Genomic DNA, 19,059 nt, shown 5'->3' on the forward strand with positions numbered 1-19,059 from the left:
AAGGCGTCTCATACCACACTGAATATTTATACATCATCATTAGAAGGTGTCTCATACCACACTGAATATGTATACATCCTCATAAGAAGGCGTCTCATACCACACTGATTACTTATATTGTCATCATAATAAGGCGTTTCTCATACTGCACTGAGTACTTTAGACACCCTCATAAGAAGGCGTGTCCCATAAGCTTTGGGCGTGATATCATTGAAGTTCATGAGTCAATATTTAAATTTTCCGTTGCTAGTTCCCTTCTGCTCCCTTATTTTGTTGTTGTTTGGGTTTAACGTCAATTTGAGCACGTGGTAGACTATGCATGGCGGCATGTATATTTTGTGGAGGAAGAACACGGGGAAAACTCGTGAATCACCGACCCATGGAAAGCTACTGGCCTTTTCCGCTCTGTAATTTTCAAGCCGTTTAAAATGAGGAGATGATTCAAAGGTGTGTCGCATGCCACATTTTGCGATCCCAAATTAAAAATCATAAGGTTAATATCTGTTTTGTTTTTGTCACACTATCATTTTCATTCCATAACTTTAGAACCGTTTGGAGATAATGGGAATAAAGATTATACACTTTTATATTATCACCAAAATAATGTGTTACATCGTTTTATCAAGGGCAAGGAAATGTGTAAATATTTTATTTTTTTCCGGATTTTTTTCTCTCTCAGCGCTTTAACTTTTGAACCTTGGTTTCTTTCCATGTATGTTCAGTAACTCTATAGCTTTTTTTTTTGCGAAGGTCACATTCAATCTTTCATCATATTTTTGGGGCAATTTCGGTTTTGTCGGTTGAGGGCATAAATTCAGTGTATTTGATTGTGCACTATAAATTCTCACTCTTATTTAGACCTGTTATCACGTCTTTCATACTACTACTACTACTACCGCTACTACTACTACTACTACTACTAATAATAATAATAATAATAAGAGGAAGAAGAAGAAGGAGAGTAAGAAGAAATTGTCATGCATTGACATTTTGGAGTCTTAATTCCTAACTGGAAAAATACCAGACGTATGTGGTGACTGATTGAATGTCCAGCTATTTTCTCAACAAAGTTTAAAATCAAATGAGGAGAAATTCTGACTCAGCTTTATCTCTCAAGTCAATGTTATACTAACTTCTCTACGATGGAAGTCGATTGATGGAACACTTAATATTTTAAATTTGCATTGGATTGTAAGTTTTTCTTTATGTTTGAAAACTTCGACATGTCCTATTGAGAATTAAATATAACATTTACATCGTTGTACTGTCTTTGTTCCATATACTCTTTGTTGCATTCATGTTCAGGTTTCCTTATTTCTTCTCACCGCTTTTGCTTTATTTAACCTGACAAAATTTGTATTTATTTTTTGTTTTTAATTAACCTTCGTTACATATCTAATACTTTGACAAGGAAAGTACTTCTTTGCTTACAACGTATTTATTTAACAAACTACTAAAATTTTATTTAAATTTTACTGCTTACTTAGCAGGTGAACAAAGCAAAAAGAAATATTGTTACTTGTTACTTCACAGAAGCCAACAGTCATACAGAATTTGGAAACCGCTCACAGGAATTCAAAAAGCTAACACGAACGTTCAAAGAAACATAACTCTAAAGCATAAAACATCACATGATGCTGCAAGTACATTGCATGAAAGAAACGACACTATTTTACACATTTCAATCACATGTATTCATTGGTAGGTGATGTTTCATCTGGTTTAGATACACTGTTCACCTGGCCAAAAGCAAAGTTGTTTCTTGTCGAAAAGATGTTAAAATGGCAAATCATGTCCAAAACTTGATGCTAGAGACCAATACAGTCAGTATTACTAAAGAACAGCAGCAAATCCCGTACAAAGTTCTACATGACAAGACATTATCTACGTACATCCCAATCCCTGAAATACTTTAACTTTTCAGGTAATAAATACCGTGTAGAAAGCACAGATTTTATTCTCAGATGAAACAGCAAAATGCTCTAACAGTTATTTCCAGCATATTTTTGAAGACGTTGTTGTCTACTGGTTACCATCAAATATGGACTCTGGAGAAATTGCAAAACCAGTTATTCCATTTTTTTTTAGTTTTCCATTACGAACTTGTTAACATTATACAGGGAAACGTTAATATAAACTTTGCATCGCTACAATGCTTATGTAATCTTTGGCCAGTACAAATATGGATTTTAGGTAAAGAACGTTTCGTAAATGGAGATAAATGTCGACCGCAACTAAAAACGCTATCAGGACAATTGACCACTAAGCATTAAACTCTGTTCTCACGGTAGTTTACCGCATTCGTTTGAAAAAGCTAATGAGGTTTACAGTTGCACAACCGACAAAACACGGATTCAAAGCTAACATTTAGAGGTAGATAATAAACTGGAGGAACATGAGTTATGCTCTCATCTAAAAAAACTTCGCCTTTGGAGACGAAGAATCGAAACAAAATTCTATCTTGGAGAAACTTTTTAAACAATTTATAAAAATTAAAATAAAAACTTTCAAAGCTGTAGCATGTATCTTTAGCAACGTTCGCGGCTATTTAAATTTCCCCCATCAAATGTAGTACTGTAAAAAATTAGAAACTTTTATTGTTCCGTTTTCTACACATTAAATGGATGGCTATATTACAATCGATAGCTCCCAAAAATGTAACCTACATGCATTGATGACAGTCTAAATATATTTTAGCAATCCAGTTGTCAAAAGAAATGGCACACTAGCCATTCTATTGCAGCGAATATTTTGTTGGGTATAGCAAAATGTCAGGTGAACCTAAACCAAAATGTTCTCCTACATAAACGACGAAAATGAAATATGGATAGCGTTAAATTACGGATGATTTTCGCAAGCTTTAAATCAGAGGTGGGCAAACTTTCAAGTGCCGCATACACAAATTTACACCTTGTCGCGGGCCGCATAGTTCATTAGGTAAAATAATTAATATTTGAAATAGCAAAAACGAAAGGTTTTTCTAAATAACATCTAATTAATTTTCAGTTGTTAATATGTTGGTAAAATTTGAAAACTTAAACTTCAAAAGAAGCACATTTATTTGATAAACAGTGTAACATAAACAGTCAGTGCGAATGATGACTTGTTCCTAGGCCGCATGAAAACCCTTGGCGGGCCGCATGAAAACTCTTGGCGGGCCCCGTGCGGCCCACGGGCCGTAGTTTGCCCACCCCTGCTTTATATGTACATGGAAAAAGTTAATCAAGAATGACTACTGATAATAATGAAATACATATGTTAAATGTTTTTATCAAAAAACGTTGAATACATCCTCATTCCGAAGCATACATTTTAAGATTACACATTTGTTACCCTCGTCGTTATTTTAAAAAAATAAAAAGAATTTTGACATCTTTAAATTGTATCTCATATATTGTAGTCCTTTAATATTTGTGCAGTCAATTTTTACATTCTTCTAACATTGCCTTCAGTTGACACCATATAGCCATTATTGTGCTAAGATGCCGCAAAGCGCTCGTACGTGCTTACGCGTCATTTCAAGCAATACCAATAAAGTGTACATAACCAACTACAATTTCAGATTGTTAGTATTTAATTGCCAGAGATATAAATGCAGACAGCCACAAAAGTATAACGTTTGTGCAATTTCGAAACCTAACAATATATACATTTTCCTTAGTAGCTAAATAACTCAACAAGTTACTGTAATGAGCACTATTTGTTTAAATAGTTTCTACCTGTTAAAAATATCTAACATATAGACTTCATTTCTTACAATGTTAATCACTAGTACAAGCAATTAAAGAGTGTACATTCAACAGACTGAACATTAACATAAAAGATAGAAAACGAAGAGTGGTAGACTTTCATGGCATTACTGTACCATCTGTTATTATGACAGAGATGAATCTGAGAGAATCCTGTGAGATCGTTTATCTATAAAATGTTAAGCCAAAAGATGAGGAGAAAAGTGTATCCTTAAAGAATGGACAACGTACAGCACTAGATCATGCAATTTACACAGATGTTAACCTCAATGGCTGGACAAAATTCAGCATTATAATATGCAATTTACATAGATTTTAACCTAAAAGAATGGACAAAATTCACCACTTGAACATGCAAGTAACATAGATCTGAATCTCAAAGAATGGACAAAGTTCAACACTAAAGCATGCAATTAACACCGATTTTAACCTCAAAGAATGGACAAAGTTCAACACTAAATCATGCAATTAACACCGATTTTAACTCAAAGAATGGACAAAGTTCAACACTAAATCATGCAATTAACACCGATTTTAACTCAAAGAATGGACAAAGTTCAACACTAAATCATGCAATTAACACCGATTTTAACCTCAAAGAATGGACAAAGTTCAACACTAAATCATGCAATTAACACCGATTTTAACCTCAAAGAATGGACAAAGTTCAACACTAAAAAATGCAATTAACACCGATTTTAACCTCAAAGAATGGACAAAGTTCAACACTAAATCATGCAATTAACACCGATTTTAACTCAAAGAATGGACAAAGTTCAACACTAAATCATGCAATTAACACCGATTTTAACCTCAAAGAATGGATAAAGTTAAACACTAGAACATGTAAGTAACACAGATTGTAACTTCAGGAATAATCCTGCCTTGAAGTTACGTGATTCTGTTAAATGACGCACCTATGTGTCAGTTTGGACAAAGACCTTTTATCGAACAAATACATTAGACTTTGGAGGATTATAATTTGAACGATATAAAATCACGGAGGGAACAAGTCGACAATAAATTAACAGCTATTAAACAGCCTGCTATCGAAAGATCTTGTGATATCTAAGATCGACAGAAACAATTTGATATGAACAGAAAGAGTTTAGATGCACATTATTTGTTAGAAGAACGATTAAGCATAAAGTCTAATGCATAACAAGCTTTAGAAAAAGTACTTAAAAGATCAGGTGAGACACATACTGCTATTCAAGTTTTGCAAAAAGTACAAGAGAGATCAGGAAAGACATATAATATCCAATAATCTTTCAGCCAATCGATCAGACAATAAACACTGAGATGGATTCTTTAGAAAGCTTGATGGAGAAAATGAAGAAATCTTTGGAAGACTACAATACTTTACAATCAAAGCTGGAACCGATACTGGGAGATTTGAAAAAATGAATCTAATACAATGACCAAGGAATCAAAATGCAATGAGTGCTTTTAGAACAAATGTTTCTGACTTGACAAACAAGATTAACGCAAACACTTATATTCTGTGGAAGTTGCAGGAAAGCAAATATTTAACGGAAATAATCAAAATGATAATCCACGTCAAAAACAAAATATTTGTAGATGAGAGCACAATAAAAGCCCTATATACAACTTACAATTGTCTATTACTCATGTTAATAAAATGAAAGTGATAAAAGATTTTGTATTTGTTGAATGTAACGATAAGCTAACGATGATATTGAACCAATCTGGCCAGACCCAAAATGATATCTTGGTCAAGAAGATGTTAATAATATTGGTGTTGATCACGGTAAGAAGAAACAAATGGGAAGAGATTTAAATAATTTAAAACAAATAACGACGGAGACAAAAACTGAAAAGCACGAAGAAGACTGTTCCAAAGAGTGCTAGACTTGAGATATTTAAAACCAAAATAAACGCAAACAGTCGTTCAAAACTGCATTCAAAGACATTCAAAACTGCATTCAGAGACATTCAAAACTGCACTGAAGATAAAAATGGCATGAAGAATAGTGGAATCGGTACTTAGTAAAGAAAATCGATAACAGCAAACCGGAGTATTAGGATAGGAATAAAGTAAACTAATGATTTTTCACACACACACACACACACACACACACACACACACACACACACATATATATATATATATATATATATATATATATATATATATATATATATATAGAGAGAGAGAGAGAGAGAGAGAGAGAGAGAGAGAGAGAGAGAGAGAGAGAGAGAGAGAGAGATGGGGGGGGGGACTCGTACACCTATCAAAGGAATGACTTCAGCTATGTGAATTGTATTTTTATTAGGGGTGCAACCATATACTGGTTTACGGGTATATTGTGGTTTGCTGTTCCGGCAATACATACCGCAATAATTTCACGGTCTTGCTTTCATCTTACAAATGTGTATATTCCATCTTAATACAAGAACCATGTTTTCTTATTCTCCTAGACACATACTTACCACGAGATTGCAAGAGAATGTAAAACGCGATGCACCTTACCATTATTCGGTATTCGGTCAAAGTTTAATTAGGGACTGTGTAAACTCAAGTCCAGGGGATGTTTTTCCAATTAAAAATAATAATTTATACTTTAATTTACCTCAGATGGTTAATTCCTGTGCCTAAAGACTCTAAATGAACAGTACTCAATCCAGACTTCAGAGTGAAGCTTTAGGTAGACCTGTTCATGAATGAATCCCTAATATTGTTGGATGAGGATCCCTTGAAATGGTGGAAAGCTCAGGAGTACAAGTTTCCACTCCTTGCACAAGTAGCCAGGAAAGGTTACGCGTTCTTACAATTTCCGCGCAGTCGGAGAGAGTCTTTTGTACAGGAGGAGATATTATTACAGCAGATGGCTGCTTTGAGTTCAGACATTGTCGATAAGTTAATTTTCCGCAAAAGAAATATGATGTGACATATTTATCGTCTTACTAAAAATAAAAAGATAGTTCAAATGTGTTGAGACATTTAAAACAATTAAAACAGACCGACTAGAAATGTCAATGCGGTTTTTAGTTGCTGATAATTTGACTGATGTCAGGTGTTTGTAGACCTCTCTCATTTTTTTAGTAAATTTATAGGTTCAGTTGACTAATATTTGAAGCTTTTATATTAATATCACATACGTATGTTGTATTTTTCAAGCAGTGAATGTTAACTGATTATGTTATTTTCATTACGTGTTTATCGAAATACGTATTGCAATATGGGTCTGTTATATCGCAATATATCGCCATACGATTTTGGACGCAACTCTAATTTCCATGGTATCTGGAGATCCTTTTTTCGAGTACTACAAACTGACACAAAAACCAGAAAAAATAGAAAAAGAAACATTTACTATTCGTAATTTATCACTATGATGGAAGCCGTATCCAGTTTGCTTATTTTTGATGGTGTCTCTTCAAACAGTATGATGATTAAATTTAATGTTCACAGGATAAAACTGTATAGTTGTTCTTTTGACGGTCTTCAAACAAAATTCTGATGATTAAATCTGAGGTTTCACAGGACAAAAGTGTTTAGTTGTTTTAATGACGGTCTTCAAACAAAGGCCAGATGGTTAAATCTGAGGTTTCGAAAGCCAATTTTTCTATTGACGGCCTTTAAACAAACCATAATGATAAATATGAGGTTTCATAGGACAAAACTGCCTAGTTGTTCTATTGATGGTCTTCAAACGTATCTCAATATCAGTGAACAATTCCTGGAACGGGATGGTTGCCGCCCAAAAAATCGACAGGCATTGGCATTTAAAGTGCGCTGCAGTTTTCAGTGCTTTGTAATGTGAAACGATGTTAACTCACAATCTTGTACCGTTTTGATGTAATATCATCGTATTCGACCAAATGACACTGTCTTATACTTAAATTACTTAAATGGTAAATCTGAGAGAGAGAGAGAGAGAGAGAGAGAGAGAGAGAGAGCGCATGTACGTTCACTTTATACATAAACAAATTCCACCTTAGGCGAGAACCTAACCACACTCTTTTGACCTGTATTGCAGCGCTATAAGAAGTGGACAGGTATTGACAGTTTCAAATGAATAGGTTTTGCATACATATTACCATTTTGGTTTTCTGTTATCTCCATTTAAGGTAACGTAACCGCAATATGCAACGCAGGACAGAATTATTTATTTAAATTAATAAGGATTAGTGACCTTTTTTCTATTTTTTTTATTAAAATTTCAAAATGTGTTTCATGTTGACTAGCAATATTACCATGAAAACGCGATCATCAACAGTCATCTTTCTCTCTCTCTTAATATGCATCTTTGTTTGGATCAATTTTCAGAGTAGTAGTACAAGTAGTTACGACAGGTACCCAGTTCTACGCTATATCCAAGACAACGTCATAGGTAACAACGTTCTTCTCGAGGGACCATTTGGGCCGAAGAGAGGTAGGTGAAACTCTACAAGCTTAAACCGATTGTTTCTCATTTTCATGACGATAGAAAACACGTGTAATTATAATAAATTGATAAATTACAGAAGTTAAAACGTTGTCAACTGAACAATCTCAGGACCGTAACTTTAAAGTATAAGAAACGACCAGTTCCAGTAGTAAGAAGGCTGCATATATACTAACGCCCATTCTTTCTTCAGGTATTGTTATTATTATTATTATTATTATTATTAATATTAATATTATTATTTTTATTATTGCTGTTGTTGGTATTGTTATTGTAAGGCTCTTTGGTTTCATGGTTAAGTAACTATCTTTTATATGAAATAATAGAAAAAAGTATTTGTAGGTTAAATACAGTAACATGACAGCTAAACCACAAAAGAAAAAGATAAAGGAAAATGTAAGGACTAAATTGTTTTCTTTATTTTTTTTCATTTACAGTTGTATACTGCGATTATACTGCATCAGGAAGGTGAGATTTGGAGACTTAGAAATCACAACAAACTCGTGTATTTGCTAAAAATTCAGAAACTAGCGAAATGTAAACATCCCGATTTCTCAAGGGAGCTAAGGAGAGAGAGAAAGAGATGTACCATACATTTTTGTGACGTTTTAGATAAAACTTTAGCGTATCAACTCGATACTGGGCGTTAGAAAATATTGGACCCGAGGCCATGGGGCACAGGATGCCCGAACTTATGTCACGTGACATAGGATTCAATATTTTTTCCATACTCAGTTAATGACATGTACATATTTGTCGTTCTTTATGTCACACGATCATAACGTCATTGACTATTATGTGATGTTTATACATTTAATTTCTTATAGTCGTGCAGTTAAAATTACAATAATACCTTATTTAAACGTATCAAACTGCATGTTTGTCTTACTCAGTATAGTGCAATAACACCAATATATACCTTCTGCATCTATGAATATGAAGTTCCTTGGAGCAACAAACGTATGATGTTGACCTTCCTTTTGCGTACGTTACTATGAGGTTAACGAGACGTTATACTGAACATCAACAAAGGTATTGTTGTATAATACTGGGTATCAAGTGGCGTTTGGCCGCTCAGATGAAAGATTATCTCTGACGATATATCGTGCCAAAATATTGATTATTTAATATATGATTATTTATTTTAAGATTGTTGGGAGTGGCATAATCTCCACATTTTTTTTCATATCAGGCTGGTACATTATGGTACAGTAGTATGTGGTGCAAGTCCAAAACTAGCTTAGTTTAGAACATGGAAATTTAAAATGACCGTCAGAGGTCAACAATTTTAATACCTAGTAAAATCTTAGATTATACATCATATATTAGATATTGACAAATGAATATATATATATATATATATATATATATATATATATATATATATATATATATATATATATATATATATATATAAATGGACAATTTATGGACATAAATGGAGAATGTGGCTGTTATGTCAAACATCGAACACTTTTGACGTAAACTCGAAATGATTCATTCTTTTGTTTCCTTTATTGTTTTGTTTTTAATTTATTTATAGATCTCTATCATTTATAGAGGATTATATAAGAAATTATGTGTTTCCTTTCTACGCTAATACACATTCCGAAAACGGACGAAACGCCAGGCAAACAGCCAAATTCCGTGAAGAGGCCAGGTAAGGAACTGTAGCTGATAGTGACATTTATTCTCAACTGAAGAAATTTTGTTCCATTCTTGAAAAAAGAAAAGTTCTGTTGAAATAAAGAGATAGTAGTTTTAAGTGGGAAATGCTACTATTTTTTTGCAATTATACTTTCAACGCAACGAATTTCATAATAGATTGTCCTATATATTCCCTTGTACTCTTTCATAATTCAACTTTTCTAAAAAGAATTCAAGAATAAAAACCGTAAAGACAGAGCCATTCAGAAACAAAGGTGGGTTTCAGTTGATAAGTAAAATATTAGTCTCATACAACGAAAATTGGGAACAACTGATACATTCGACCTTAACTGAATTTTTTTTTTCTTCAATCTTCATAATTCACAGTTCAGAACAGCGTTTGAATGCTTATTTTGTTGCTGTCTTTGTTTGTTTTAATGGCACTTTTAACACATTATTGGCTATATGGACATGTATGTATGTATGTATGTATGTATGTATGTATGTATGTATGTATGTATGTATGTATGTATGTATGTATGTATAGGGGGGGGGGGTAGGTAGGTAGGTAGGTGCAGAGTTTCAGATCATCTCAGCACAATCCAAGCAACATAGTGCCAAACAAAAGCTAAGTAGCCAGAATTAATAAAATCAAAATCACGAGACTCATCTCACACAGGGCCGGATTATGGTCACGAGGGGCCTAAAGCTAATAAAAGGGAAGTGCCTAAAAATGTACAAGGTAAATTATGAAGTTATCCAATATTTACCTTTGTAAAATTAACACATTTATTTGACGCAAGTTAACTTAATTGAACATTATTTCGATATGGAATGGAGGGCCTAAAGGAGGACCTTCAAAATATTAATGCCTAATACTATATAATCTATTAGAATATGGGTTAGTTCGGCCTTGACCCTGTTGCAAATAGGTGCTCTTCAATAGTCGTCTCTTACGACATGCTGGAGGGCGCTTTGGGCGTACTTAATCATTTCTGAGCCCACACGGGACGCGTTTCAGGACCGACATGGCTTCCTCTTTTTTTGTTCTTTAGATGCTTGAGTTCGATAAATCCCCTACAGACTGGTCACTTTCGCCGAATTTAAGAACAAATAGCTCGCTAGAAATCATCTTTAGACTGGTCGCTTTCGCAGAGTTCAAGAAATGAAGACAAATATTTGAAAACAAATGTAAATACTATCTGAGCTACTGAAAATCCCTTTTGTTGACCGAGCTTTGTCCAGGAAAATGCTACATGAAACGTGCACCATACCATACCATACCCTGTTTGCAGTGGTATCTATTTGTCTATATTTGAAATCGTTTGCATTGATCTGTCAGACGATAAATTGAATCCTTTTGACCACAGATACAAGATTGGATAAGGAATGTAATCCCGTCAGATTGTTCAGATTAGAGTTTAATTTATAGATCTGCCGAGGGCGTAGAACAAAGGAATAAGTGGCCGATACGCTATCTAGTTTGGTTACAACAGAAAGGTAATCGCCATTGTAACAATTAATCGCTGGAATAATTGCGCAGGTCTTATATTTGGATCGTGTGCTACCAAGGATATATTATGAGCACGTAAATATTTGATATATCATCCATTTAGCAGTGACAAAATATTGCACTGTCCTTGTAACGACAGGTATCTAGATAAAATCAGAGTTGTTGTTTATGTAATTTATTTATGTTTTAGATACTTACAATGTAGGTATACATCTTTAAATCTTCCAATTTTAAAATATGTCTTAATGCAAAGTCACTGCCATGACTTCGTTTAAATTTGTGTTCTTTTGTTCCTAGATGGATAAGAATTAGACATCTGTAAATGTAAATCTGTTATTTTACTTTTAAACGGACTAGATAACCAATTTGTTTGCTCGAAAAAAATAATCAAGATAAAAAATAAACGAGTATAATGGTCTCTGAGTATTAATACACCAAAATCAAACACAGCAGTTCCCACATCAAGGTTATGCATAACTTGCGGATAGAAAATGGTATTAATACAACACTGGATTAGAAGTTGTTTTTAAGTTACATGTTTAGTAATTGCGTTTCACAAAAACGATACTGAACTCAATGTACTGATTCAGTTTCCAGAGTAAATCTATGCAAACACTATCATATTGAAAATTCAATAACTTCAAATTTCTGAGTGCTCATGATCAAACTTGATATTTATCAGTATTGACACTTCCTTGATGATAGCCTCTGTGTAGAGACAACTTTTTGAGCAGAGGCATTTTCTGGATGTATTTGTTTTGAAACATGTGCTTTCAATACCGAACCAACGCGTCAGGTGCTGATTTCAGTAGCGAGTCTTCTGAACTCAAGTCTTCAAAGAGACTGAAATTATGTCAATAAAACAATGTCTCTTTTTTCAGTTACAAGTAGGACAAGCTCTCAAAAGATTCTTTTTACTAATATCTTGCCTTCATTGTCATCCAGTTCTGGCCAGCGGATTCGATATGGTGAAAATGGAAGACATCTATAGTACTTGAGTTGATCAAAGTAGAATTTATATTACTCGTTTTGTATTTTGCCCTGTAATAATTGCATTTTGAAACAGCTTATAATATTTCATTAGATTTATGCAATACGAATGTGAAGTAGTAGGCGTTATATCTCCCACAAATATGTATTATGAGAATATTTGGGTAAATCCTACCGTAGTGAAATTTATTTTTTTAAAAATAATATTCAAATAAAGATTACTAGATTGTTTTTAAACAGAAATATAAAGCTGGTTTATGCTTAAATCTTTAATTTTTTAAGGAAAATTAAGCAATTAGAATATAAAAGTTATATTAATTGTAAATAAGGATGACGCTATAAGATCTTATGTGACTAGAATGCGCATGTCTGCACATTACCTCAAAACAGAATCTAATAGATGCCATTGAATGTAAAGATGTGACACGCTGTGTGAAATATGGGAATACAAAATATTGAAAATGAGTATACTGAAATGTGTTAGCGATATAAGACGAACAAGTCTATATATCCATTCTAGTAAATGTCAGTAAGTTTGTATATATATCTAATAAAACTACTTAATTTATTAATATCCTAAGATGTGTTCATTATGCATTTTACATTAGAAGTAATTTTATGCATAATTTAATATATGAAGTTAGTTTAATAAGAATAACATGTATACACTTTCGCCTAACATTATAAGTATGGTTAAGTATGTTTTTTTTTAGATGTACCGGTATTTTAAGATTATATCTTTTATGTTTTTGATGTTGTTATGTATAGTTGATTTAATTTATATTTGATTTAATTTAATTGTTTGTTTATTAGTTGCAAAATTTTTTTTATTCCATTTCATGCTATTGTAATGTAACTTTAAGTACTGGATTTGACATTTTCCAGCAGTTAGTTTGACCTGACTTTTGTTTTCGTAAACACTAATAATAGAAGCTTTGTATCTAATGCTGACCTAGTTCCTGACTTTGATTCAGAAATCAGTGAGTTGAAGGAAACAGCTTTAAAAGAAAAAAATTTAAACTTTTTTCGCAGAGTAAAAATCTTTGGTTTAAGTCAAGGCCATATTGGGAGTACGTGATGTTAGGCATGTAAAAAGGTTCTATCTTGTTCTAGAAATATTATCATGTGACCCTTATACGGGAATCTGTTTTGCGATCTTAAATTAGTGTATAACCTTTTTCATTAGAGAATTTGGTCAATTGGGCTATAAACCATTTACACTTAAAGGTGTTTTATTGTGACCAGTTTGAGTTGAAAGTCTATTTTATGGAATTATTAATTCCTTTCCCTGGAAATATTTAAGTGCTCATACAGAATTCTTGGACAAAAACATTTATTGAAATTTTATTCGGAATTATAAACTGGAATATTGCTTTCTGTGGTTCAATAATGAACTGTTTTCACATTAGGACAACACTGTCTATTGTATAAGTAATCGTCTTCCATTTTGGATTTTTTTTAATCAGGATTCCAACTCAGATTCATTTAAGACCTTTTATTTCTAAGACTTCTATTTTTTAATTCTTTGATTATTTTTGGATTTGATTCCTATAACCGATAGTTGCTTTTCTTATTTTTACCCTGTTTTTCATGGGAAATAAATTATTTGTTACATTTTACAAAGCTTGTTGTCTGCTCGCTTTTCTTGGTACTGTTTTAAAGAACCTAAAACGTAACAATATGCTAAAACATTGGTAATAATATTGATCTTATCTATCCTTCAGTACAAATAGTTAGTATTCCTCTTGATTATAATGAGTTTACATTTTTGCTAATATTGAACAAAACAATACTTTTAATTGTTTTCTAACAAGGACACTTTGTAAACTCGAAGACAGACAGTGCAGTCTAAGTCGTTAATAAGGACTTTTGGTTTGGTTGATTTTATACTGATGATATATACTGATCGCACCACCTACATTTATCAGCTAATTCATGGAAGACTACAAAAAGTGGATTAAATATAACAGACCATAATAAGGGATAATTTTACTGTTCTTTATTTGATTTCGTTGGCATTTTTACCATTCGGGACAAATGAAATAAAATTGCGTGAATATTATGGTACACATAGTGCTAAACTTGTTCAAATTTTTACTTAACAACACATTTTAAATTTTATTTGGTGAGTTGGTAATACAGACCCAGCTGACTTTTGGTTTTGTAAAAGTTATACCAGATAGCCAGAAATGTTAGTTCTAGTCTCGTTAGAAAAGGAATCCACTGTTTCGTTACTGACTTCTATTGCGGCTAAGCATTATAAAGGCCCTTTTCTACTAGAAGTGTCGGCTCAGGATTCAGACGGATGGTGTATCTATTAATATTCATTGTTGTTAATCCACATCGAACACTTCTCATGTTTCTATCCGAAATATTATAGGGAAATCATAAAGCAATGCGTCAACGCATCCAAGGACGATGTCGTAATCTTTACCGGAAGTGGCGCAACAGCTGCCCTTCACAAGGTTGCCATGGGACTCAAGGTCAATCAATCCCGTGTTGCAGAGGACACTGTACGTTTTTCTCTAAATCAAAATAAAACTGATATGAAAAAAGAAAGAAGTTGCGTTATTACAAAAACACAATGTTACAGACACCATTCATATGCATAGACTTGCACAAACACTAATTCTAAATAAGAGTAAAGTTATTATGCTGGCGTTTTGAATTTGTGAGCTTTCTAAATATCACTGATATCTTAAAATATAAATTTATCTATTATCATTTTATGGAGTCTAGTCCTAGGAAATTGACATGGATAGCGACTAAACGCGGATCTAAGTATAATAACCATACTTGCATACGATTCACGCTAGGTGTCACTCACGCAGTCTTAAATATTTTATGCTATTACTTCATTATGGTGTTCTTTCTTTCTTTCTTTCTTTCTTTCTTTCTTTCTTTCTTTCTTTCTTTCTTTCTAATGCATAAACTTCAATGAACTAAAGGGAACACATCATCACAAAATATATACAATTGCTTGTAGCTACTATTAAAGTGAACATTTGCTGTTTTATTTGATAAAAATGATACAAACTCTTGCATCTATCCTTAAAGTGAACATTGCTGTTATATGTGATAAAAATGAGCAAACACTTGTATCTCACTATGTAGGTCGATAATACTCTAATGTCATAATTTCTTAAGAAGAACTTGATAATACGTCAGCGATGAGCTGCCATATTGTAATTGGTAAACGGAAGCTGGTAAGACCTTGACTCTTTTTTTAATTCGTCCAGTTTAATTCGCTGCTTTGAATATATATTTAAACGGTTAAATATAACACTATTCCGGCTTCCAGAGATCGTATTTTGTATTAACATGATTGTAATGGATGGAGGGAAACATCGAGAAACCTTTCTTCTGATCGTCAGATAGGAGGAAATGCATCAACAAGATGCGTTTAGTAATGTGAAGAAAAGTTCAATCAGCAGAAATTATACATAGGAATAAATCCGATGGCGACAAGACCTGTATATTTCTTTGACGTTTCTAACGGGTGTTCTAATTTTAATGTTCTCGTGACAGTTCGAAGTTATCTTTGAAGTTCATTGTTATCATCTTGAACACCGTCACATTTTTTTTAATTTCCGTCTTCGTCCTTTTCATTGTCAAAATATTCATGATAGGTTCTTCTCTATCACAGTAATGTTCGTCTTTGTCAATTGATTTAACGTTCTCTCCATTAAAACAACAACAACATCAACAACAACAAAAGATATTTTAAAAAATCAAGCTTGGTATCTTTCAGACTGAACCAATGAAGAAATGAACATTAAGCAACAGTAGCGTTCATATTTACAGTGAAATGGTTAAAATTATACCCTGGAAATTGTTAAAATGCATGAGTTTCCAGTGGCTTTGCCCCCTGTGCCCCCCATCTCAAATGCCCCTTGACTGCCGTATACGTACCCCTCCCCAAGTGGTTGTCTAAAGCGTGCTGATGAATAGCATCATCGAATTAATAATTATTTTCATCGCACCTAGCACACTTGCACTTGCTCATAATCTGCAGAAAAAGAAGGGTGGGGGGGACACTCACACACACATACATACATCCCCCAGCATGACCTTGCGGAAATCAATTTAAACATTTTATCGTTTAAAGTGACCATTATGGTTCAAAGTTTAACAATTATTTTCGACCGTTGCCAGTTATTTGTTTAACTGTACCTTGTTTAATTTCGAAAATATCTGCATCTCGCCTTAAACAAGATTAATTTGTTACGGCATGCATGAAACAATAACTTGAAATGGAGTAAATACAGATTATGAATTTACTTTCTTAAAGCAATTTAGATCAATGGTATCCAAAGACAAGGCATGTAAATATTATACACATCTGAATAATAAATAAATTACAATAATAGTTTCTGCTGCATAAAAAGGCAAACATCAACAAGATCGGAACAGCAACAGTAAATTCACTATGTCCCTGCGAGGTCTTTATATATTGCTAAATATCGTGGCTGTAGGTTTTATCATTTCCTGAATGTCTTTCATCGTCGTCTTGATTTTTTTATCAAAAGTATGTGGAGACAGCACGTTTTGCCATTAAATGAGAACCTACGTGCCGAAATAGGCTTTTTATACTTGAACTCAGTTGACCTACAGCAAACCGCATACAAGCTTTGATAGGATAAATAATATGCTATCTTACGATTGAATCAGAAATACACACTGTGTACGTTTTAAAAACTTTATATATAAAAAAAACTTTCTGAAGCATTTCCTTCCGTCTAGGCGGTCTGCGCAAACGTTTTTTGACTGCTGTCAGCCACTGATTACGACCATACTAATAAAGTATACATTTTCCTGATAGCCGGAATATTTAATTGTACAAACATATACTTCCAGCTCCGAAATAAACTGTGAAAATTAAAGGAAAATAAGGGTCACATCGCTCTCTTTTGACAGTAACAAAATGGCGGCTTTTAGCTGGCATATTTCAATGTTCTTCATAAGATGTATTGGTATTACCAGGTTGCATAGTGTGTGTATAGCAAATGCCATCCTCAGGTATACACAGTATAATTTGCTCTTTTTTAAAACAAGATTGAATTTAAATGTTATTATTGTATCTTCATTTTCCAGTCTGTTTTATCACACATACATTATATTTGTTAAACAGGTAGTGTTCATTGGACCATTTGAACACCATTCAAATACCTTGCCGTGGAAGGAGTATGGCGTGACTGTAAGTTCAGACCAAACTTTTTAATTTAGTCTGTGTTTATGTACTATGACAGTTGTTTGAGAAATGTATTGTTCTCCGATTAATTATACGTTATTGACAAATTGCTTCTTTTCATTGCAATGCAAAACGCTCTTTCCTATGTCAGATTCTGTACACATATAGTTTTATTAATTGTCCATGCTACATTGAATTATTAGGTTGTTGTTGTTGTTGTTGTTGTAGGGTTTAACGCCATTTTTCAGCACACGATAGGCTATACATGGCGGCCAGTATTAATGGTGGAGGAAGAACCCGGGAAATCCCCGGAAAGAACCACCGACCCTCGAGAAGCTACTGGCAAGCTTTCTCACATATCCACATTGGCCGAATCCGAGACTCGAACCCATGCAGACAGAAGTGAGATGGCAGTGATCCGTGACGGAGAGCGTGAATTACTAGGTACTAAGCCTCTAGATACAAATGAACATTCAAAGTCCTTTCTCAAAATCATTTGAAATTAGTCTCCGGTTTATCACTGTCGTTAGCCACAATTAATTGTCCATGAGCTGGTCTGTACCTTGCAACGTTTAGTCATCGGGCAATTTAATCTATGTCTTTATCTTTCAAATTAAATTTCAATTTAAATTGAAAGTGGAAGATAAAATGGAGGTTAGTATTCTGTGTGAAATAATCACTCCAAAGTTGTGTCTCGACAAACCGTTGTAAAATGTTTTGCAAGAATGGCTAACCCTCCCAATTAGGTTTTTAAAGGTTCACAGGGAGTACGTCAAATAAAGTTGTGGAAACCGAGAACACAATTTCAATAAAGCCAGATAAAGTGGTGGTTGACTCTTATACGGTGTTAGATAATGCATTTAGAACACTTATGCTTCGCATTCCCTTTGAATATAACGGTAAATAGTTCTTTCGTTATTGTAGCTTGTGCGAATTCAGGATAAACAAGATGGATACATCGATCTCGATCAGTTGCAAGATGAACTAAAGGTATGTGTATACATACGACCTTTTTATAGCATACATTAACTAACATGTGTATATATACGGTCTTTTTATAGCATACAGTAACTAACAACTGGTTGGACTGTGACTGTGTTTTATTGGCTGATGATTGTCATCAGTTTGTACTGAAAAGACTATGTCACTATGTCACTTACTGAGAGAGAGAGAGAGAGAGAGGGCAGAGTAGTTGCAAGGGACAGAATGTTCTTGCCACCTTGTAAACTCTATACTTTATACAAACACTTCAAATGGAATTTCGTACGAGTTATTTTGTTACGACATTGTTTGATTGTATCACAGAAAGCCAGCCCTTTCTTAATTTGTAACAGTTCGAACAATGCTTTAAAAAATATAATTATATAAATAAAATGAATAAACAAATATTTTCCCCAGTTTTGGAAGGAGAAACGACGACTGTTGATAGTTGCCGTATCAGCAGCCAGTAACGTAACAGGGATCATAACGGACACCGTTGCTGTGGCCAAGATCGCTCACAAGTACGGCGCTTACGTTATATTTGACTACGCCGCTGGGGGTAATCTCTCTCTCTCT

The 19,059-nt window shown here is 33.6% G+C and overlaps 1 protein-coding gene across 2 annotated transcripts in view; it reads left to right on the plus strand.

Moving 5' to 3' along the window:
- Window positions 1-19,059, plus strand: part of LOC149775582 (uncharacterized) — a 53,871-nt gene that overhangs the window by 21,622 nt on the left and 13,190 nt on the right. For both annotated transcript variants that reach the window (XM_089943619.1, XM_089943620.1), the window contains exons 3-9: window positions 8,044-8,149; window positions 8,599-8,629; window positions 9,705-9,821; window positions 14,692-14,824; window positions 17,443-17,508; window positions 18,427-18,492; window positions 18,901-19,042. In XM_089943619.1, coding sequence (XP_089799745.1) covers window positions 8,044-8,149; window positions 8,599-8,629; window positions 9,705-9,821; window positions 14,692-14,824; window positions 17,443-17,508; window positions 18,427-18,492; window positions 18,901-19,042 — 661 coding nt within the window. The remainder of the gene's footprint in view (window positions 1-8,043; window positions 8,150-8,598; window positions 8,630-9,704; window positions 9,822-14,691; window positions 14,825-17,442; window positions 17,509-18,426; window positions 18,493-18,900; window positions 19,043-19,059) is intronic.

The sequence above is a fragment of the Sinohyriopsis cumingii genome, chromosome 19, assembly GCF_028554795.1.
Source record: "Sinohyriopsis cumingii isolate HCF-2022 chromosome 19, ASM2855479v2, whole genome shotgun sequence".
NCBI lineage: Eukaryota > Metazoa > Mollusca > Bivalvia > Unionida > Unionidae > Sinohyriopsis > Sinohyriopsis cumingii.